Source organism: Salmo salar, chromosome ssa26 (genome assembly GCF_905237065.1).
Source record: "Salmo salar chromosome ssa26, Ssal_v3.1, whole genome shotgun sequence".
NCBI classification, from domain to species: Eukaryota; Metazoa; Chordata; class Actinopteri; order Salmoniformes; family Salmonidae; genus Salmo; species Salmo salar.
This window is the reverse complement of record NC_059467.1, coordinates 40,395,429-40,419,581: the sequence shown is the minus strand read 5'-3', so window position 1 is coordinate 40,419,581 and position 24,153 is coordinate 40,395,429. Positions and strand designations below refer to the sequence as shown.

The 24,153-nt window shown below is 47.5% G+C and overlaps 1 protein-coding gene across 1 annotated transcript in view; it reads left to right on the top strand.

Annotated features, from left to right (window-relative positions):
* The window catches only part of neo1a (neogenin 1a), a 291,539-nt gene that overhangs the window by 213,481 nt on the left and 53,905 nt on the right, over window positions 1–24,153 (top strand). Inside the window, exons 6-7 of the mRNA XM_045708311.1 lie at window positions 6,501–6,655; window positions 7,685–7,805. Coding sequence (XP_045564267.1) covers window positions 6,501–6,655; window positions 7,685–7,805 — 276 coding nt within the window. The remainder of the gene's footprint in view (window positions 1–6,500; window positions 6,656–7,684; window positions 7,806–24,153) is intronic.

Sequence of the window (24,153 nt, the reverse complement as noted above, 5' to 3'; positions counted from 1 at the left end):
CTCTCTCTGCCAGAGATAATGAGCACCACAGGGTCCCAGCCTCCACCAGGACCTGCCACCAGAACACCTCACCAGGGGGCCCCCACACTGCTCAGGGACACACACAGATTTAGACACTGCAGCACACGCAGACACACACTGTGAGACGCGCACACACACACACACAGATACTGCAACAGACGCACATTGCGGCATAACACACACACTGCAGCACACTGACACACACACACACATTAAGACCTACAGACAGGCAAACCAACAGTAACTCAGACACACAGAAAACATTTTGACTTTATCACACAGCAATGAGTACTCTCTTCCCCCTCTTTATTTCATCACAGCAATGAGTACTCTCTTCCCCCTCTTCATCACACAGCAATGAGTACTCTCTTCCCCCTCTTCATCACACAGCAATGAGTACTCTCTTCCCCCTCTTCATTTCATCACAGCAATGAGTACTCTCTTCCCCCTCTTCATTTCATCACAGCAATGAGTACTCTCTTCCCCCTCTTCATCACACAGCAATGAGTACTCTCTTCCCCCTCTTCATTTCATCACAGCAATGAGTACTCTCTTCCCCCTCTTCATTTCATCACAGCAATGAGTACTCTCTTCCCCCTCTTTATTTCATCACAGCAATGAGTACTCTCTTCCCCCTCTTCATTTCATCACAGCAATGAGTACTCTCTTCCCCCTCTTCATCACACAGCAATGAGTACTCTCTTCCCCCTCTTCATCACACAGCAATGAGTACTCTCTTCCCCCTCTTCATTTCATCACAGCAATGAGTACTCTCTTCCCCCTCTTCATCACACAGCAATGAGTACTCTCTTCCCCCTCTTCATCATACAGCAATGAGTACTCTCTTCCCCCTCTTCATCACACAGCAATGAGTACTCTCTTCCCCCTCTTCATCACACAGCAATGAGTACTCTCTTCCCCCTCTTCATCACACAGCAATGAGTACTCTCTTCCCCCTCTTCATCACACAGCAATGAGTACTCTCTTCCCCCTCTTCATCATACAGCAATGAGTACTCTCTTCCCCCTCTTCATCACACAGCAATGAGTACTCTCTTCCCCCTCTTCATCACACAGCAATGAGTACTCTCTTCCCCCTCTTCATCATACAGCAATGAGTACTCTCTTCCCCCTCTTCATCATACAGCAATGAGTACTCTCTTCCCCCTCTTCATCACACAGCAATGAGTACTCTCTTCCCCCTCTTCATCACACAGCAATGAGTACTCTCTTCCCCCTCTTCATCACACAGCAATGAGTACTCTCTTCCCCCTCTTCATCACACAGCAATGAGTACTCTCTTCCCCCTCTTCATCACACAGCAATGAGTACTCTCTTCCCCCTCTTCATCACACAGCAATGAGTACTCTCTTCCCCCTCTTCATTTCATCACACAGCAATGAGTACTCTCTTCCCCCTCTTCATTTCATCATACAGCAATGAGTACTCTCTTCCCCCTCTTCATTTCATCATACAGCAATGAGTACTCTCTTCCCCCTCTTCATTTCATCATACAGCAATGAGTACTCTCTTCCCCCTCTTCATCACACAGCAATGAGTACTCTCTTCCCCCTCTTCATCACACAGCAATGAGTACTCTCTTCCCCCTCTTCATTTCATCACACAGCAATGAGTACTCTCTTCCCCCTCTTCATTTCATCACACAGCAATGAGTACTCTCTTCCCCCTCTTCATTTCATCACACAGCAATGAATACTCTCTTCCCCCTCTTTATTTCATCACACAGCAATGAATACTCTCTTCCCCCTCTTCATTTCATCACACAGCAATGAGTACTCTCTTCCCCCTCTTCATTTCATCATACAGCAATGAGTACTCTCTTCCCCCTCTTCATTTCATCATACAGCAATGAGTACTCTCTTCCCCCTCTTCATTTCATCATACAGCAATGAATACTCTCTTCCCCCTCTTCATTTCATCACAGCAATGAGTACTCTCTTCCCCCTCTTTATTTCATCACAGCAATGAGTACTCTCTTCCCCCTCTTTATTTCATCACAGCAATGAGTACTCTCTTCCCCCTCTTCATTTCATCACAGCAATGAGTACTCTCTTCCCCCTCTTCATTTCATCATACAGCAATGAGTACTCTCTTCCCCCTCTTCATTTCATCATACAGCAATGAGTACTCTCTTCCCCCTCTTCATTTCATCATACAGCAATGAGTACTCTCTTCCCCCTCTTCATTTCATCACAGCAATGAGTACTCTCTTCCCCCTCTTCATTTCATCACAGCAATGAGTACTCTCTTCCCCCTCTTCATTTCATCATACAGCAATGAGTACTCTCTTCCCCCTCTTCATTTCATCACAGCAATGAGTACTCTCTTCCCCCTCTTCATTTCATCACAGCAATGAGTACTCTCTTCCCCCTCTTCATTTCATCACAGCAATGAATACTCTCTTCCCCCTCTTCATTTCATCATACAGCAATAAATACTCTCTTCCCCCTCTTCATTTCATCATACAGCAATGAGTACTCTCTTCCCCCTCTTTATTTCATCATACAGCAATGAATACTCTCTTCCCCCTCTTCATTTCATCATACAGCAATGAATACTCTCTTCCCCCTCTTCATTTCATCATACAGCAATGAATACTCTCTTCCCCCTCTTCATTTCATCATACAGCAATGAATACTCTCTTCCCCCTCTTCATTTCATCATACAGCAATGAATACTCTCTTCCCCCTCTTCATTTCATCATACAGCAATGAGTACTCTCTTCCCCCTCTTCATTTCATCATACAGCAATGAGTACTCTCTTCCCCCTCTTCATTTCATCATACAGCAATGAGTACTCTCTTCCCCCTCTTCATTTCATCATACAGCAATGAATACTCTCTTCCCCCTCTTCATTTCATCATACAGCAATGAGTACTCTCTTCCCCCTCTTCAGCACACAGCAATGAATACTCTCTTCCCCCTCTTCATCACACAGCAATGAGTACTCTCTTCCCCCTCTTCATCACACAGCAATGAGTACTCTCTTCCCCCTCTTCAGCACACAGCAATGAGTACTCATTCTCTCGCAGTAGTCCCGTCTCCACACCACCACACTGCGTTAGCAGTAGTCCCACCTCAACTTGTTCTGAGTGGCAGCACATTGTCTAACTGGAATCCACACTGATCAACAAACCATTTCTGTATGGACCTCGCTTTGTGCATGGGGGCATTGTCATGCTGAGACAGGAAAGGGCCTTCCCCAAACTGTTGCCACAAAGTTGGAAGCACAGAATTGTCTAGAATCTCATTGTATGCTGTAGAGTTAAGATTTCCCTTAACTGAAATTAAGGGCCCTAGCCCGAACCATGGAAAAAGCCCCAGACCATTATTCCTCCTCCACCAACTTTAGTTGGCACTATGCATTTGGGCAGGTAGCGTTCTCCTGGCATCCGCCAAAACAATGTGCTACTAGTCAGAACAATACATATTCCAGTTAGACAATGTGCTGCCAGTCAGAACAAGATATATTCCAGTTAGACAACGGGGTGCCACTCAGAACAAGATATATTCCAGTTAGACTACGGGGTGCCACTCAGAACAAGATATATTCCAGTTAGACAACGGGGTGCCACTCAGAACAAGATATATTCCAGTTAGACTACAGGGTGCCACTCAGAACAAGATATATTCCAGTTAGACAACGTGCTGCCACTCAGAACAATATATATTCCAGTTAGACTACGGGGTGCCACTCAGAACAATATATATTCCAGTTAGACTAAGGGGTGCCACTCAGAACATTAGCTCAGATGGATGGAGTTTAATTAGAGTTGTGGGTAAGACTTATTTAAACCACGACTGAATTACCTGTAGGCTATTAACTGTAAGTTGCTCTGGATAGGAGCGCCTGCTAAATGATCATGTCATTATATTATAGAACAGTTATCCTTACTGATTACGCTGTTGAACCCACCCTCTGTTCCTCCAGAGTAGAAAGGAACTGTTAACCACAATCAGTCTGTGGTCCACATGTGAATGGTATGCTATTGGAGAGCTGTGAAGGCAGATACAGAGGCTTGACTCGACGCTACTCGCCAACAACACAGCTATTATACCTTGGTTACAGAGGTCACGTCTTATCAGAGCAATGAGCTGGGCCACACACAATCCGACTTACACACACACTCAGGCAGCCTCCCCCCACAATTCTACTTACTCACACTCGGGCACACACAATCCTACACACATACACACACAGTCACCCTCCTCAGAGCCACACTCCAATTACACTGTAAAGGACAAGGCTGAGACACAGTGCTCTGCATGACCTTGTTACAGGAGAGATGGATGAGGCCGTTTATCTCCACAGACGATCAAATAACTTGACCCTGCCCTCATTACCCTGGTCTGGGGTAGAACTCCATCTGTACACCACTCTCCATAGGATGAGACACAGGGACACTGTAATTATAGGCAGTTTTTAACTACTTTGAGATGCTTTGTTACTAAAGACTACAGGGAAGATGGAGGTAGAGATGAGGACTTTGCTTTGTGTTTTCTGGTTGGATAACATGTCTTAAGGAGCGCCATTTAGTTAAAGGCTCAGGGGAAGTTGACGCCAAAGTTGTTCCGTTTTCACATTGTTTGTTCTCTCTTCACTGGCAAGTAAGGATGGAAAGAGACTGGGTGGAGCTGAGACGGAAAGAGACTGGGTGGAGCTGAGACGGAAAGAGACTGGGTGGAGCTGAGACGGAAAGAGACTGGGTGGAGCTGAGACGGAAAGAGACTGGGTGGAGCTGAGACGGAAAGAGACTGGGTGGAGCTGAGACGGAAAGAGACTGGGTGGAGCTGAGACGGAAAGAGACTGGGTGGAGCTGAGACGGAAAGAGACTGGGTGGAGCTGAGACGGAAAGAGACTGGGTGGAGCTGAGACGGAAAGAGACTGGGTGGAGCTGAGACGGAAAGAGGCCGGGTGGAGCCGAGACGGAAAGAGGCCGGGTGGAGCCGAGACGGAAAGAGGCCGGGTGGAGCCGAGACGGAAAGAGGCCGGGTGGAGCCGAGACGGAAAGAGGCCGGGTGGAGCCGAGACGGAAAGAGGCCGGGTGGAGCCGAGACGGAAAGAGGCCGGGTGGAGCCGAGACGGAAAGAGGCCGGGTGGAGCCGAGACGGAAAGAGGCCGGGTGGAGCCGAGACGGAAAGAGGCCGGGTGGAGCCGAGACGGAAAGAGGCCGGGTGGAGCCGAGACGGAAAGAGGCCGGGTGGAGCCGAGACGGAAAGAGGCCGGGTGGAGCCGAGACGGAAAGAGGCCGGGTGGAGCCGAGACGGAAAGAGGCCGGGTGGAGCCGAGATTAGTTTTCATTTGGATACATTTGACTTGCTTGGTTTTGACTATAGACGATTGGATTTAGCTATGAGTCCCTGCGTTGTCTCTTCCTCCGTCTCTACCGTCCAAGTTTTCAGTGAAGCGTGATGTTATCTGATTCCATTTGATTTTCCAGTTCTCACTAACTGTTCTATTACGTAGCCTGCAGCTGGGAACACACTACAGTGTTGTTTAACAGCCTGTTATGGAGCGGTACCCTTCACATTACAAGAGGAGAACATGATGGGCAATCTCACATTAAATCATTTCTCAGTAGACAATTATACACACCCACACACACTATTTTATTTATTCATTTGATTTAACCTTTATTTAACTGGGCAAGTTGGTTAAGAACAAATTCGTATTTACAATGAGGGCCTTTGGGGACTGGGATTAAAAAGAAGAAAAGAAATTGTACAAAACACAACTCACGACAAGAGACAACACAGCATGGCAGCAACACAAAACATGGTACAAACATTGGGCACAGACAACAGCACAACGGGCTAGAAGGTAGAGACAACAATACATCACGCAAAGCAGCCTGTCAGTAAGTGTCCATGACTGAGTCTTTGAATGAAGAGACTGAGATGAAACTGTCCAGTTTGAGTGTTTGTTGCAGCTCGTTCCAGTTACCAGCTGCAGTGAACTGAGAAGAGGAGACCCGGGGATACCCCCCCCCCACACACAGGCACCCCCCCCACACACAGGCACCCCCGCACACACACAGGCACCTCCCGCACACACACAGGCACCCCCGCACACACACAGCCCCCCCCCACACACACACACAGGCACCCCCTCCACACACACACAGGCACCCCTCCACACACACACAGGCACCCCTCCACACACACACAGGCACCCCTCCACACACACACAGGCACCCCTCCACACACACACAGGAACCCCCCACACACACACACACGGGCACCCCCCCACACACACACACACGGGCACCCCCCGCACACACACAGGCACCCCCCCGCGCACACACAGGCACCCCCCCGCACACACACACAGGCACCCCCCCGCACACACACACAGGCACCCCCCGACACACACACACACACACACACCCCACAGACAACACCCCACACACACACACACACACACTCTCTGACACCCCTCTCCCCTGCTGTATGTTGCAGTTCCACCGGAGTTCCTGAAGAGGCCGGCCAACATCTACGCCCACGAGTCCATGGACATCATGTTCCAGTGTGAGGTCACAGGCTCCCCGGCCCCCACCGTCAAATGGGTCAAAAACGGAGACGCCGTCATTCCCAGCGACTACTTCAAAATCATTGTGAGTTTGTTGTAATGTGAAATGTCATCAGGATGTGTGATGTAAAACCTGTAGTTCAGCGTAATGTGAAATGTCATCAGGATGTGTGATGTAAAACCTGTAGTTCAGCGTAATGTGAAATGTCATCAGGATGTGTGATGTAAAACCTGTAGTTCAGCGTAATGTGAAATGTCATTAGGATGTGTGATGTAAAACCTGTAGTTCAGCGTAATGTGAAATGTCATTAGGATGTGTGATGTAAAACCTGTAGTTCAGCGTAATGTGAAATGTCATTAGGTTGTGTGATGTAAAACCTGTAGTTCAGCGTAATGTGAAATGTCATCAGGATGTGTGATGTAAAACCTGTAGTTCAGCGTAATGTGAAATGTCATCAGGATGTGTGATGTAAAACCTGTAGTTCAGCGTAATGTGAAATGTCATCAGGATGTGTGATGTAAAACCTGTAGTTCAGCGTAATGTGAAATGTCATTAGGATGTGTGATGTAAAACCTGTAGTTCAGCGTAATGTGAAATGTCATTAGGATGTGTGATGTAAAACCTGTAGTTCAGCGTAATGTGAAATGTCATCAGGATGTGTGATGTAAAACCTGTAGTTCAGCGTAATGTGAAATGTCATTAGGATGTGTGATGTAAAACCTGTAGTTCAGCGTAATGTGAAATGTCATTAGGATGTGTGATGTAAAACCTGTAGTTCAGCGTAATGTGAAATGTCATCAGGATGTGTGATGTAAAACCGGTAGTTCAGCTTCTGATCTTTACTGAGTAGAAGTTCTAGTGAAACTCTACAGTCTGATGGCTCTTAACCAATCGCTTTAACAAGCAGTACTTCAGCTAGATGCTCAACTGTTGTGGTCTTTGATTTACGAGTGGTCGGTCAATCACCATATTGACCTCTCACACAGTCTCCACCTCAAGACATTGACCTATTTCTCTATCTCTCCACCACCTGATGTTATTGATCTCTCTCACTCTCTGTCGCTCTCTCTGTCGCTCTCTCTGTCGCTCTCTCTCTCTCTGTCTGACCCGCAGAATGAACACAACCTGCAGGTGCTGGGTCTGGTCAAGTCTGACGAGGGCTTCTACCAGTGTCTGGCAGAGAACGATGCAGGGAACGTGCAGTCCAGCGCTCAGCTCATCATCCTAGAGCACGGTACGTTGGGAGGGGAACCGAATGGACAGGATTCTGGATAGAACCTAGAAGCCAGTGTTCATTCTGGGGGAACTTGGTTGTAGTAGTAATCATATTGGTGGGTGTTTTGGGGTACATTAGGTTTACTCAAACACACGGCTGAACACTGGATATGAGTAGAGCCTAGAATACAGTAGACAATGTGAATACTGAAAAAATCTAAGAAGCATGCCCAAAGAGTATGACAAGCAAAGAGAGTAGGACAAGAACAAAGACAACCCAAAACCTCCAGGGAGAGGTAGGGGCAGAAACAAAGACAACCCAAAACCTCCAGGGAGATGTAGGGGCAGAAACAAAGACAATCCAAAACCTCCAGGGAGATGTAGGGGCAGAAACAAAGACAATCCAAAACCTCCAGGGAGATGTAGGGGCAGAAACAAAGACAATCCAAAACCTCCAGGGAGAAGTAGGGGCAGAAACAAAGACAATCCAAAACCTCCAGGGAGATGTAGGGGCAGAAACAAAGACAATCCAAAACCTCCAGGGAGATGTAGGGACAGAAACAAAGACAATCCAAAACCTCCAGGGAGATGTAGGGGCAGAAACAAAGATAATCCAAAACCTCCAGGGAGATGTAGGGGCAGAAACAAAGACAATCCAAAACCTCCAGGGAGATGTAGGGGCAGAAACAAAGACAACCCAAAACCTCCAGGGAGATGTAGGGGCAGGATCAAAGACAATCCAAAACCTTGAGGGAGATGTAGGGGCAGAAACAAAGACAACCCAAAACCTTGAGGGAGATGTAGGGGCAGAAACAAAGACAACCCAAAACCTTGAGGGAGAGGTAGGGACAGAAACAAAGACAACCCAAAACCTCCAGGGAGATGTAGGGGCAGAAACAAAGACAATCCAAAACCTCCAGGGAGAGGGAGAGGTAGGGACAGAAACAAAGACAACACCACCAGACACCAGAATAGATTCAGGTCCTAAAAATAGGACTGGGTGTATTAAAACGCCAATGTGTGGGAAAGGGAAAAATACCAATCTGGGGCTGGGTGATGACGAAGTGAAGTTTTTTCTTCTCCATCCTGCTTTTAAAAGTGCTGTTTCTCTGCCAAATCAAGAAGCACCGTACATTTTGATTCCGACCACCGGCACATCCACCTACAGATATCTACAGTAGCTACCAAACTAACTGCAGCGCTGCATTTCTGGAGCTAACCAGATTTAACACGTGTGAATTGTCCCGTTACTCCTGAGCAGGTGGTTAATGGATTAGCATAAATTGGGGTCTCGGTCAGATAGCTCCCTCCAAACAGTGTTCTCTTCTCCCTGTTGGAAGGCACTAAGTCAGAAATAATGATGACCTGCAGCTTTTAAGTAGCATTATGCATATCTCAAATAATTGCTCAACGAGGGAGATCAGCAAGGGGTGTCTTGTGACCTAAAACTTGTTTTTGTTTGGGATCAGTCAGTAAAGCAGATGGTCTGACACACTCGCCTGCCCTCAGCAGGAGGTCTGTGAGAGCACTCTTATCCCATGACATGAAAGGGCCGTTTTAATGATTCCTACTGCCTTTGAAAGGTACAATAGGTTATTGGCTACAGCTGCCAGGCTAGCAGCCCTTTCCCCCCCTACATTACATCATGGTGGCTTCTTCTCATGAAAGGTGAGAGTTTAGTGCTCTGTTTACAGATACACAAACAGTGAATGTGGAAAGTTCATATTCCCTGAAGAGTGGAGGTAAATATCCATCATATGCCCTTTGCTTATTTCCAGTTTCCAAACATTTGATTCCTCCCTGTATCAGCATGTGGTCCATCAGCATCCTAAACAATCCTGTAAGTTCTTACAAAAGCTGCCTCACAGAGGTGCCAAAGTAAGTATTCCCTTCCATAGAAACGGCCCAGTTTGACCATGCTGTTCTGTGAATATCGCTCTCTGAGGCTGGGAGATGATTGTCTTCCTCTACCTCTGTAATTGAGAGAAGTAGATCTCTCTGGAACATATCTCCTCTCCTGTGCCGGGTTAGTGCACACAGATCCTCCTTGGTGCCATCTGTCAACTCTCCCCTCCCGCCGCTCTCTCCTATCAGCCTCCTGCTCTGTCCACTGTGCACCTCTGTCCACTGGGCCAAGTGCTAAACGTGCTGCCCGGTCCGTACTGTCCCCTCTCTTTTCACCCTCACCGCTGGGGGTCCTTATCCGCTCCCTCCGTCCCCCTCCTCTCTTCCGTGTCTCCCCCTCTCTGTGTCGTCCCCCTCTCTCCCATGTCGTCCCCCATCAGATTTGTCCCTTCTCCCTCACTGCTGCCACGGTTGCATTAGTGTCTATGATAGAAAAAGGGGTTTGAATCATGTCTGTGCTCAGTCGTGAAAAGAATGAATTTAGAAAAAGTTCCAATACAAAGAAAATCCATATGTACAGTATCTTTTTGTAATCCAAACAAACATTTCTTTCCTGTTCATTCACGTACAGACAGAAAGCCTCCATGAACGAGTACTACTTCACTGAAGAGACCAGAGTAGAAAAACCACATTCTTTGTGTTCTTCCTTCAGGAGTTCAACAAAGCGAACACAGACCAGCTCACTGCTACGTTTTTAAAGTCCTCAGTTCGTTTTTGGAGCCAGAGACCAAAAATAGCCCTCAAATTGCAGTCCAGAGCAATTTTAGTACACATTCCTTCCTTTGCCATGTGTTCTGTGCAATGTAGGGTGACTAGTTACAAACAGATGTTAGAACAGGACAACAGCAGAAATGGACCTGGATGGGACTAATTATATAATGCGAGGGTGGCCAAGTGACCCTAGTTAATTCACCCTGTAAACCGGCCTCACTTTCTCCTGTCCTCTCCTATAATGGTGAAGAGCAGAGCCTTTTAAAAAGGCTTAGTTAGTTTTGTTACTCACACCATTTAGAACTATTTGAACCAGGCCACCTCACGTTGTTAGGTGTTGCTAGTTTACCGTCTTATTGGTCACTGTAGTCATTTGTGGTCTATACATGTCTGGCTTTGTAGTCATTTACAGTCAAGTGTGTATATTATATGGCTGGGTTTTAGATTGACATGGTAATTGAAAACTTTCTAGGAACAAAACGTATTAACTCTCATGGCGTCTGTGTAGGATGGCAGTCAGTGTTGGAGGGAGCTAATGCAGGAAGTTGGTGAATGAACAGGCATTGAGGATGTTGTTTGCTCCTCTGCCTTCTGCCTTTTCCTCCCACATTCATTCAAGAGATGTTCTTCTCTTTTGCATTTGAATGCTTGTTTTTCTCCCCTCAGCATGTAAACACCCCTTCAGATATTCAAGTGCTCCTCTCTCAGCATACAGAACATGTTTTGACCCCCCCTGGTTCGGAGGCTCGCGCTGTAGAAGGGAATTGTATAGGATAATCAAATACCAGCAGGAGTTGATTGGCTGAGTCTACTTCATCTCATACTTACAGGACTCCTGTTTTTTTTAAATATGGTGTCTGTTATACCAGGGTAGTGGGTCTGTTGTACCAGGGTAGTGGGTCTGTTATACCAGGGTAGTGGGTCTGTTGTACCAGGTAGTGGGTCTGTTGTACCAGGTAGTGGGTCTGTTATACCAGGGTAGTGGGTCTGTTATACCAGGGTAGTGGGTCTGTTGTACCAGGGTAGTGGGTCTGTTGTACCAGGGTAGTGGGTCTGTTATACCAGGTAGTGGGTCTGTTGTACCGGGGTAGTGGGTCTGTTGTACCGGGGTAGTGGGTCTGTTGTACCAGGTAGTGGGTCTGTTATACCAGGTAGTGGGTCTGTTGTACCGGGGTAGAGGGTCTGTTGTACCAGGTAGTGGGTCTGTTGTACCAGGGTAGAGGGTCTGTTGTACCAGGTAGTGGGTCTGTTGTACCAGGTAGTGGGTCTGTTGTACCGGGGTAGAGGGTCTGTTGTACCGGGGTAGAGGGTCTGTTGTACCAGGTAGTGGGTCTGTTATACCAGGTAGTGGGTCTGTTGTACCGGGGTAGAGGGTCTGTTGTACCAGGTAGTGGGTCTGTTATACCAGGGTAGTGGGTCTGTTGTACCAGGTAGTGGGTCTGTTATACCAGGTAGTGGGTCTGTTGTACCGGGGTAGTGGGTCTGTTATACCAGGGTAGTGGGTCTGTTATACCAGGGTAGTGGGTCTGTTGTACCGGGGTAGTGGGTCTGTTATACCAGGGTAGTGGGTCTGTTGTACCAGGGTAGTGGGTCTGTTATACCAGGGTAGTGGGTCTGTTGTACCAGGGTAGTGGGTCTGTTGTACCAGGTAGTGGGTCTGTTATACCAGGGTAGTGGGTCTGTTGTACCAGGGTAGTGGGTCTGTTATACCAGGGTAGTGGGTCTGTTGTACCAGGTAGTGGGTCTGTTGTACCAGGTAGTGGGTCTGTTATACCAGGTAGTGGGTCTGTTGTACCGGGGTAGTGGGTCTGTTATACCAGGGTAGTGGGTCTGTTGTACCAGGTAGTGGGTCTGTTGTACCAGGTAGTGGGTCTGTTATACCAGGTAGTGGGTCTGTTATACCAGGGTAGTGGGTCTGTTGTACCAGGGTAGTGGGTCTGTTGTACCAGGTAGTGGGTCTGTTATACCAGGTAGTGGGTCTGTTATACCAGGGTAGTGGGTCTGTTGTACCAGGTAGTGGGTCTGTTATACCAGGGTAGTGGGTCTGTTGTACCAGGTAGTGGGTCTGTTGTACCAGGTAGTGGGTCTGTTATACCAGGGTAGTGGGTCTGTTGTAGTGGGTCTGTTATACCAGGGTAGTGGGTCTGTTATACCGGGGTAGTGGGTCTGTTGTACCAGGTAGTGGGTCTGTTGTACCAGGTAGTGGGTCTGTTATACCAGGGTAGTGGGTCTGTTGTACCGGGGTAGTGGGTCTGTTGTACCAGGTAGTGGGTCTGTTATACCAGGGTAGTGGGTCTGTTGTACCGGGGTAGTGGGTCTGTTATACCAGGGTAGTGGGTCTGTTGTACCGGGGTAGTGGGTCTGTTATACCAGGGTAGTGGGTCTGTTGTACCAGGTAGTGGGTCTGTTGTACCAGGTAGTGGGTCTGTTATACCAGGTAGTGGGTCTGTTATACCAGGGTAGTGGGTCTGTTGTACCAGGGTAGTGGGTCTGTTGTACCAGGTAGTGGGTCTGTTATACCAGGTAGTGGGTCTGTTATACCAGGGTAGTGGGTCTGTTGTACCAGGTAGTGGGTCTGTTATACCAGGGTAGTGGGTCTGTTGTACCAGGTAGTGGGTCTGTTGTACCAGGTAGTGGGTCTGTTATACCAGGGTAGTGGGTCTGTTGTACCGGGGTAGTGGGTCTGTTATACCAGGGTAGTGGGTCTGTTATACCGGGGTAGTGGGTCTGTTGTACCAGGTAGTGGGTCTGTTGTACCAGGTAGTGGGTCTGTTATACCAGGGTAGTGGGTCTGTTATACCGGGGTAGTGGGTCTGTTGTACCAGGTAGTGGGTCTGTTATACCAGGGTAGTGGGTCTGTTGTACCAGGTAGTGGGTCTGTTATACCAGGGTAGTGGGTCTGTTGTACCGGGGTAGTGGGTCTGTTATACCAGGGTAGTGGGTCTGTTGTACCAGGTAGTGGGTCTGTTATACCAGGGTAGTGGGTCTGTTATACCAGGGTAGTGGGTCTGTTATACCAGGTAGTGGGTCTGTTGTACCGGGGTAGTGGGTCTGTTATACCAGGGTAGTGGGTCTGTTATACCGGGGTAGTGGGTCTGTTGTACCAGGTAGTGGGTCTGTTATACCAGGGTAGTGGGTCTGTTGTACCAGGGTAGTGGGTCTGTTATACCAGGGTAGTGGGTCTGTTGTACCAGGTAGTGGGTCTGTTATACCAGGGTAGTGGGTCTGTTGTACCAGGTAGTGGGTCTGTTATACCAGGTAGTGGGTCTGTTATACCAGGGTAGTGGGTCTGTTATACCAGGTAGTGGGTCTGTTGTACCGGGGTAGTGGGTCTGTTATACCAGGGTAGTGGGTCTGTTATACCGGGGTAGTGGGTCTGTTGTACCAGGTAGTGGGTCTGTTGTACCGGGGTAGTGGGTCTGTTGTACCAGGTAGTGGGTCTGTTGTACCAGGTAGTGGGTCTGTTGTACCAGGGTAGTGGGTCTGTTGTACCAGGTAGTGGGTCTGTTGTACCAGGTAGTGGGTCTGTTATACCAGGGTAGTGGGTCTGTTGTACCAGGTAGTGGGTCTGTTGTACCAGGTAGTGGGTCTGTTGTACCAGGGTAGTGGGTCTGTTGTACCAGGTAGTGGGTCTGTTGTACCAGGTAGTGGGTCTGTTATACCAGGGTAGTGGGTCTGTTGTACCAGGTAGTGGGTCTGTTGTACCAGGTAGTGGGTCTGTTGTACCAGGTAGTGGGTCTGTTATACCAGGGTAGTGGGTCTGTTGTACCAGGTAGTGGGTCTGTTGTACCAGGTAGTGGGTCTGTTATACCAGGTAGTGGGTCTGTTGTACCGGGGTAGTGGGTCTGTTGTACCAGGGTAGTGGGTCTGTTGTACCAGGGTAGTGGGTCTGTTGTACCGGGGTAGAGGGTCTGTTGTACCGGGGTAGAGGGTCTGTTGTACCGGGGTAGAGGGTCTGTTGTACCGGGGTAGTGGGTCTGTTGTACCGGGGTAGAGGGTCTGTTGTACCGGGGTAGCGGGTCTGTTGTACCGGGGTAGCGGGTCTGTTGTACCGGGGTAGCGGGTCTGTTGTACCGGGGTAGCGGGTCTGTTGTACCGGGGTAGCGGGTCTGGTGTCTGTCTGTGTATTTTATCCAGGGTAGCGGGTCAGGTGTCTGTATTGTACCGGGGTAACAGGTCAGGTGTCTGTATTGTACCAGGGTAACGGGTCAGGTGTCTGTAGTTTACCAGGGTAGTGTATGGTACCATGGTAGTGTATGGTACCATGGTACCAGGGTAGTGTATGGTACCAGGGTAGTGTATTGGTACCAGGGTAGTGTATTGGTACCAGGGTAGTGTATTGGGACCAGGCTAGTGTATTGGGACCAGGCTAGTGTATTGGGACCAGGCTAGTGTATTGGGAACAGGCTAGTGTATTGGGAACAGGCTAGTGTATTGGGAACAGGCTAGTGTATTGGGAACAGGCTAGTGTATGGGGACCGAGCCCCCCCCACACACACACACACACACAAAGCCTCTTCCTTCCTCTCTTTTTCCCCTTCTCCATCTCTCTTCCTCACTCTTCCCCTCTTCCCTCCCTCAGCACATTGTCCCAGTCAGTCCCCACCCAGAGCAGAAAACCACTCTAGTCAACGCTAAACTGACAGGACACAGAGCACTTTCACCACAGCCAAACACAAATGCCTGTTGAGAAATGGACTTTCTCCATCTAATGGCTGGCTGAGTGCTTTTTTGGTTTTGCGGAGCGTGGGAGCAGTCGGATGATAAATTGAAATCAGTGGTGTTGGAATGCAGAGGCTGACATAGTGATAGATCAGAGAGGGAGACATCTCCGCTGCCAGGCTTGCCAGCCAAGCTGCTGGGGAAGTTTTCAGTTGGGCATAGCAGAGTGGGATAGAATCAATAGGATATTATAGAGTATAATTCAACCTAGCAGGGCTGTTTTTGATGGATGTGTTTTTGCGATCAGTAAGTCAATACTGATTAGACTGGAAGGAGACGAACTAAAGTATCTACAGAATACCACTACAGCAGAGAATACCACTACAGCAGAGAATACCACCACTACAGCAGAGAATACCACTACAGCAGAGAATACCACCACTACAGCAGAGAATACCACCACTACAGCAGAGAATACCACCACTACAGCAGAGAATACTACCATTGCAGGCCATAATGCCACTGCAGCCCAGAATGCTACTGCAGAATACTACTACAGCCTTCCCAGTTACAACAAAGATGAGAGAAAGCAGTGCTAAAAATACAATTTAGGGACTCCTTTGGGCTCTGTACAACCCAACAAGAACACAAATGTAAACCCCTAGTGTCTGTCAGGGGGATATAAGCTGTATCTTCAGGCCAGGGTCAGGGACAGGGCGACCAGACACTATTTGTGTTGTGTGTCATTGTGGTGTCTGTAGCAGCGGCTGTAAAGTCATAAAGCGAGCAGTGGTCCCCGTGCGACGCTCACGGCCATGTAAATGTGACAGTTTTACGCGCCCCGCATGTCGCCCCCCTCTCAGGAAGGCCTCGGAGAAGAGAGGGAGAGTGAGTCAGAGAGATGGTGAATTGAATCAGAGCGACAGTTGGTTTTACAGCTATGCACTCTGACAAGGGCCTTTTTATTAGCCTTGGAAGATGGATGGTGTACCAGCTAGTGTGATATTAGTTTATATGGAGTACGTTCAAGATTGGAAATGAAATGTATAGAAATGAGGTTAGTCCAAACATACAGCCTACAGTAGTAACGTGCAAGGTATTCTTAGTGCCCCATCAATAGTAAATACATTAAATAGTGGTGTCACCCAGAAGGCTCGGTCCATCTGCAGTAGGTAATGGTAGTGTTACCCAGAAGGCTCTGCCCACCTACAGTAAGTAATGGTAGGGTTACCCAGAAGGCTCGGTCCATCTGCAGTAAGTAATGGTAGTGTTACCCAGAAGGCTCGGTCCATCTGCAGTAAGTAATGGTAGTGTTACCCAGAAGGCTCGGTCCATCTGCAGTAATGGTAGTGTTACCCAGAAGGCTCGGTCCGTCTGCAGTAAGTAACGGTAGAAGAAACACAGACAACCCTAACTAGAACACCCACTTCCTCCTCCTACCTCTGATTACTGGGCCTGTGTGGTTTCCACTGTGAGCAGTTAGGCAGCTGATCAGAAGACTGTGGTTTCCACTGTGAGCAGTTAGGCAGCTGATCAGAAGACTGTGGTTTCCACTGTGAGCAGTTAGGCAGCTGATCAGAAGACTGTGGTTTCCACTGTGAGCAGTTAGGCAGCTGATCAGAAGACTGTGGTTTCCACTGTGAGCAGTTAGGCAGCTGATCAGAAGACTGTGGTTTCCACTGTGAGCAGTTAGGCAGCTGATCAGAAGACTGTGGTTTCCACTGTGAGCAGTTAGGCAGCTGATCAGAAGACTGTGGTTTCCACTGTGAGCAGTTAGGCAGCTGATCAGAAGACTGTGGTTTCCACTGTGAGCAGTTAGGCAGCTGATCAGAAGACTGTGGTTTCCACTGTGAGCAGTTAGGCAGCTGATCAGAAGACTGTGGTTTCCACTGTGAGCAGTTAGGCAGCTGATCAGAAGACTGTGGTTTCCACTGTGAGCAGTTAGGCAGCTGATCAGAAGACTGTGGTTTCCACTGTGAGCAGTTAGGCAGCTGATCAGAAGACTGTGGTTTCCACTGTGAGCAGTTAGGCAGCTGATCAGAAGACTGTGGTTTCCACTGTGAGCAGTTAGGCAGCTGATCAGAAGACTGTGGTTTCCACTGTGAGCAGTTAGGCAGCTGATCAGAAGACTGTGGTTTCCACTGTGAGCAGTTAGGCAGCTGATCAGAAGACTGTGGTTTCCACTGTGAGCAGTTAGGCAGCTGATCAGAAGACTGTGGTTTCCACTGTGAGCAGTTAGGCAGCTGATCAGAAGACTGTGGTTTCCACTGTGAGCAGTTAGGCAGCTGATCAGAAGACTGTGGTTTCCACTGTGAGCAGTTAGGCAGCTGATCAGAAGACTGTGGTTTCCACTGTGAGCAGTTAGGCAGCTGATCAGAAGACTGTGGTTTCCACTGTGAGCAGTTAGGCAGCTGATCAGAAGACTGTGGTTTCCACTGTGAGCAGTTAGGCAGCTGATCAGAAGACTATGGTTTCCACTGTGAGCAGTTAGGCAGCTGATCAGAAGACTGTGGTTTCCACTGTGAGCAGTTAGGCAGCTGATCAGAAGACTGTGGTTTCCACTGTGTGTGCTGTGTGTGTGTATTTGTATTTACCACACTCTGTTCAAGGACCGCGAACGTGGGTTTGACTGGCAATTTTCTCCCTTGGGCTTTGTTTACTCTACAATGGTTAGGACCAGCAGTGGTTGGTTCCTGAAGCTTATTGTTATTTCTTTGTATATTTTCCCTGATTGTTCATTCCATCTGAGATTCATTTGCTTACACGAGGACAGGATATTACCATCTGTGTGTTTTTCTGTTATTCCATATGATAATTCAACCAACTTTCTTTTTACAATGGAAGCTGAAAGGTTATGTGTCTTTTTAGTTTACTGTATCTTTTCATAGCTTTTTTTTCAAGGTCACCTTTTCAACCTTGTTATCGCGGACGTTTTTAGCCCTGACCTGGGCTTGGTGTGTCACCTGCCTCAGCCTCACGCTCCAGTCACACCTTCCCCATCACTTTATCACTCACACTCCATCCAGGATGCTGAATGCTGTTGTTGGATACCACCCATCCCCGGAGTCTACTTTCAGGGCTCTACTCGGCTCAAACAGCCTAAATGGGTGGAAGCGCCACGTTGCGCCAAAACAAAGCTCTTCCTCTATACCCCGACAGGTCACCTGACCCCCAGCGGGGCCCCTGGGCTCCTGGCTCAGAGATGGGCGGCGTTGCCAGGCTAGCGTTTCCTTTTCACGTCAACCGCCCCCTGTCGTGCCACCCTCCCTCTACGCACATTGACCATCATGCAACATTCCAGGGTGGTATATAATAGGCTACCCGCCTTGATGTCCCTGTGTGTGATATCCACCCCACGTAGACCAACCCAGCGACCCTGATTACACTCTGTGAATCCGGGGGGGGGGGTTTCCTCTGAGTTAAACTAACAATTCATTTATTTGGACCTTTCCTCTCCTGTTGGGAGAAACCTGACACAAGCACCCCTGAGATATCAAACCACTTACCGTACTGTACACAGTTACGTGTTGAGAATTCAGTTCACACACCAGGTAATAAGAACCTGCGGCCTGTTGGGGATTATGATGATGTAGGGTAAAACAGATTTCCTGGTTCTTTAACTCTACAGGAGGAACCCCTGTGGGTGCCCCCCCCCCCCCCATCGTTTCCATATGATGCTAATTTCCCTAAAGAAAGACCACAAGACGGGGCAAGGAGGGGAGGCAATCAACATACAAAAAGATGTCCATGCTCTTATTCATTTACATATCAGGGCTCATGCCACAGCAGGCGCCTCACATGTTTTGGTGGGGGGGGGGTGATATACAATCATGACCCTACAGTGGAAGTGGATCAAGGGAGGATGTTTGCCTGATGAGGAAGGGGATGCTGTATGTATGCATGTACACACCAGACATTTAATTATTGATGGAACCAACCTTATTCAATTATGAGATGTGTTTGAAAGCAGATGAAAGTCCAATCACACTGTGTGTGAATTAAATGTGTACACTCTTGTGATGGGAGACTAGCATGCAGGCGCTCTGGGACCACGGATGGAGGGAAGGACTTTAAAGTGGCAAGGGCGGAGATTTAGTAGGTGGATGGAGGAGATGAGTGCGACAGGGGGGCAAAAGGAGTAGGACTGACTGCTCCATGACCCCAGAGGGCCTGCTTTAGCCCTAGCAGGGGTGTAGGAGTCAGGGGACAGGGAGGAATGTTAGACCTCCTCTAGGGAGCCTACCTCTCCACCCTCACCAGATGAGTCTCAGTACACTCACTCCATCATATCCCCTGATGCCTGGAACACTAGGGGGGATCCCTAAACCCTAATCCTGCTCTGTCATGCTGTGACCCCCCCCCAACCACCCTCTCCACCAGATCCCCCGTCCGTCCGTCCATTTCAGTTGTGTTGTCCTCCTGCAGCTCCATCCCTTTATCTCACCAGCCAGAGGGTCCTCAGGCAGAATAGAGGCCATCTCTCCCCCCCAAAAGAAAAAACAGACCCATCCCAAATGTTTCCTCTTCCACACGTCTCTGATGCCTTAATTCCACTTTGCTCTATTTTTAGGCTGTTATGCAGTTAGTTGGCTCTTTGTTGACGACCGAAGAAAAAATAGTGTCTTCCAATGAGTTAAGTGTGATCTGGCAACACTGTTGGTAACTGTAGGTCTTCTACTTAATGTTGAACCACCATACCACAGTACAACAAGCCCTTCAAGTTCCCAACCCCTTCACTTGCCCTTCCTTTACAATGAGCTGTTCCAGAAAATACTTTCCTTATCTGTGCTTCATAAAATAAAGAATATGCCAGGTTTTAGATCCCAGATTTCCAATTGGCTGCAAACACCTGTTGAAATGGTGCAGGGAGTGTAAGAAATGAATATGGAGATGCCGAGAACTCATGTGGACAGCTTCAAATCACCCAGAACCCATGAACTCATGTCTAAACTTTGCTCTACAGTGGACTACTTTGGGGCTTTCTCTGTGGCGCGAGCCTCACTGAAAGCCAGCTTTAATGCCTTCTCAGGAGGGAAACCCCATGTGTATCAAGTTACTGATCTGTGTTTTTGTGCCTTGGGCAGTGGGCATTCTGTAAACCTTATAGACTTTATAAGAAATCAGATGCCTTTCCCATCCCTCACAACTCCTCTCACCACGTAAAAAGGTGTCAGAAACAGAAATGCTTTGTCCTCAAAGGCCAACAGGCAGAGGCGGCCCCCAAGAGGAGGATGGGGGAACAGCGTCCTCCTCTTGAACAAGTCCAACGCTTGGCCACACGACGAACGAGAGGAAGCAAGGGACCAGGAGATAAAGAACAAATGACGTGTTTCATCTGCCTCTCCATCCTTCTCGTCTTGAAGACATTTGTCTGTCTCTTACCTGAGTTTATCTTTTGTCGACACATCAAGAGCCTCCAAATGTCACGAGCTGTCAGAATTCTCTTTCCTCTGATGTTATCGGCTGGAGACTAGCAAGAGAACATGGCCTCTTGAACAAATGAATGACTGAAACAGTCTTTGCTTTGCTTCCAGCAGCAACCAATTGGCTACGACCACACCACGATCGTTCTCGCTTGATCAGAACCCCCCACAAACACCGTTTCAGTACATCTCCTCAGAGGAAGCATCACGAATCAGTCAAGAGCGCAGTCTGTCTGCCATCACACGTTCTTGTTGAAGTTCTATGAAAGTTTGGATGTGTTCATTTAGCTGCTTAACTGACTATGATATTCTGCCGAAAAGGAATCAAGACATTTCCTTTAAATCTTTTAGCTCTATCAGTATTTTTTTAACCATCTTATATCAGCTCTCTCCTTTTCATGTGCTGTATCTCATCTTCTTCTGCTGAGGAGCATGACCGTCTCTCTTCCCTCTTTCTCTCCTCCCTCCTTCCTTCCCGGAGATAATAGTGCTCGTTCTGTAATAAGCCATTAGTGTAGCCATGTGGTTCTGTTCAGCTACATTACATGAACCCAACCCACAGACAGAAGCAGAGACTGTTTCCTTCACTTCTGAGACTAGTTTTACCATTATGCAACACTTGGCAAGACCTCTCACTCTCCAAGTTACATAGTAGAGACTTTGAACACTGCCTGGTGACGTCATTGTTGACCTGAATCCTAAATAACCATGCTTTCTTTGTATATAACAGCAATTGAGATGTTTGAAAGCCCAACAGCCTGCCAATGAGCTAAGTGTCCTGTGGGTGTACGTGTGCCGAGACAGGACTTAACTTTTTAAAAGCCATGGCCGACTTTTCTTCTACACGTCTACCCGGCAGACAAAGTGGCAGCTCATTTTGCCAGTTATGTTTTCATATGCCCACAAAGTTGACGTATTGTACAACTCGTATTGACATTACTAGAAGCTTAGGCACCAGTTACTTCCCTTGTAATGGAACTTGAAAAGGTTCTGGAAATCTTTGTCCTGAAGAGCTCCACTGATATCATTCAGCTGCCCTGGAAAGTACAGTATGTTTCATTGTCCATTATTAAGATTCTTCCATTATTAACAGTTTCCTTTGAATATTTTTGTCAAACTATTTCTTATACGCAGTACCCAGATACCTAGTTGAGGTAGAGGATAACTTTCCTCATTAGCTCCTAATGCCAGCCATTCATTACCAGTGTCACACGCCCTAATGACACAATTCATCTACTAGAAATAGACCATCAGAACAGCTACAGTAGAAATCTAGGATTCTACTCAATTTCTGCCTTACTGTAACTGTCCATGTCTGAGAATAGATGGAAGACTGATTGTGACCAGGAGACTGAGACATGTCCTGTTCTCTATAGTACCACTGAGACTAACATTAACAAGGAGACTGAGACATGGCCTGTTCTCTATAGCACCACTGAGACTAACATTAACAAGGAGACTGAGACATGTCCTGTTCTCTATAGTACCACTGAGACTAACATTAACAAGGAGACTGAGACATGGCCTGTTCTCTATAGTACCACTGAGACTAACATTAACAAGGAGGAGACTGAGACATGGCCTGTTCTCTATAGTACCACTGAGACTAACATTAACAAGGAGACTGAGACATGGCCTGTTCTCTATAGTACCACTGAGACTAACATTAACAAGGAGACTGAGACATGGCCTGTTCTCTATAGTACCACTGAGACTAACATTAACAAGGAGGTTGAGACATGTCCTGTTCTCTATAGTACCACTGAGACTAACATTAACAAGGAGGAGACTGAGACATGTCCTGTTCTCTATAGTACCACTGAGACTAACATTAACAAGGAGACTGACACATGGCCTGTTCTCTATAGTACCACTGAGACTAACATTAACAAGGAGGAGACTGAGACATGGCCTGTTCTCTATAGTACCACTGAGACTAACATTAACAAGGAGGAGACTGAGACATGGCCTGTTCTCTATAGTACCACTGAGACTAACATTAACAAGGAGACTGAGACATGGCCTGTTCTCTATAGTACCACTGAGACTAACATTAACAAGGAGACTGAGACATGTCCTGTTCTCTATAGTACCACTGAGACTAACATTAACAAGGAGGAGACTGACACATGGCCTGTTCTCTATAGTACCACTGAGACTAACATTAACAAGGAGACTGACACATGGCCTGTTCTCTATAGTACCACTGAGACTAACATTAACAAGGAGGAGACTGAGACATGGCCTGTTCTCTATAGTACCACTGAGACTAACATTAACAAGGAGGAGACTGAGACATGGCCTGTTCTCTATAGTACCACTGAGACTAACATTAACAAGGAGACTGAGACATGTCCTGTTCTCTATAGTACCACTGAGACTAACATTAACAAGGAGACTGAGACATGGCCTGTTCTCTATAGTACCACTGAGACTAACATTAACAAGGAGACTGACACATGGCCTGTTCTCTATAGTACCACTGAGACTAACATTAACAAGGAGACTGAGACATGTCCTGTTCTCTATAGTACCACTGAGACTAACATCATGGTTTTCATCTACTCACTGTTTGCCCGGTGCCAACTTGGACATCGTGGTCCTTAGCACGTGGCCGCATGCCAGCACCTCGCTAGGCAGCTCAGGAACCTCTCCACCCAGTTGACTGCCATCTTTCTTCCCCCTTTTCTTTCCCTTTATTCCTTCCCTGGCAATTTGCTCCGGGTTCTGTCTCCAACAGAATGGTAATCCTCCAGCTGAGCCTTAAAGCCCAGAGGACCGAGGGGAGGGGGCCAAGCCCCGGCCCAACGGAGTAAGCTTGGGCGATATCCAGATTCATACCTTCATACCGACCTTGTGCCAAACCGGGATATTCGGTAAAACCGGCACGGAACACAAGGGGCGCTGTTTTCAAACCCCACTGAAATCCGAAGGTTAGCAATGCTAAAAAGTCCCATAGAGAATGCTAACAAGCGAGTTGTGAAGATTTTATACAGTCTGACCTAAACTACACAACCAACTCAAAAATGCTACTTACAGTTTGCTGCACACACAAAACAAATATAAGCCACAAGGCTCTTGATCCAAGAGGGGATTCTCTGCAGCTAGATAGCTAACTAGCTACTAAATTAGCAAATCAAATGCACAACTGCAGAGCATTTATCACATTTTAGACAGTTAACTTACTAGTTCTAAGATATCTAGCTGGCAAACATTTAGTTGTGAATTCCATACTGTAATTTGATCACCTGGCACATGCTGCACAACAGTGACTCACAAGGCCCCAGTCTTTTGTTTTAGTGTGCTTGTAAACAAACACCACATGTAAACTTCATAATGAAAAATGATGTGACAGGTGAAATGAACACAATCTTTATCTCCTAATGTATTGCACAAGTTGACTGCAGGTATTTACTTAAAAAGGAGTTATAAATATTCACATTTATTAAAAAAAACTTAATTGGTATTGAAAAAATGTCCCATGGCTTTTTCCAAATACCCCGGTATACCACCTAAAACCGTCTCGGACCGAGAGCATCCTACATACACATACAGATATACAGCCGTATAGACACACACACACATACACACACGGCCAAATGGGGAGACACACAAATGTACACACACAACTGTCATAGACATGTCCGGACTGTTTATGATATGAGG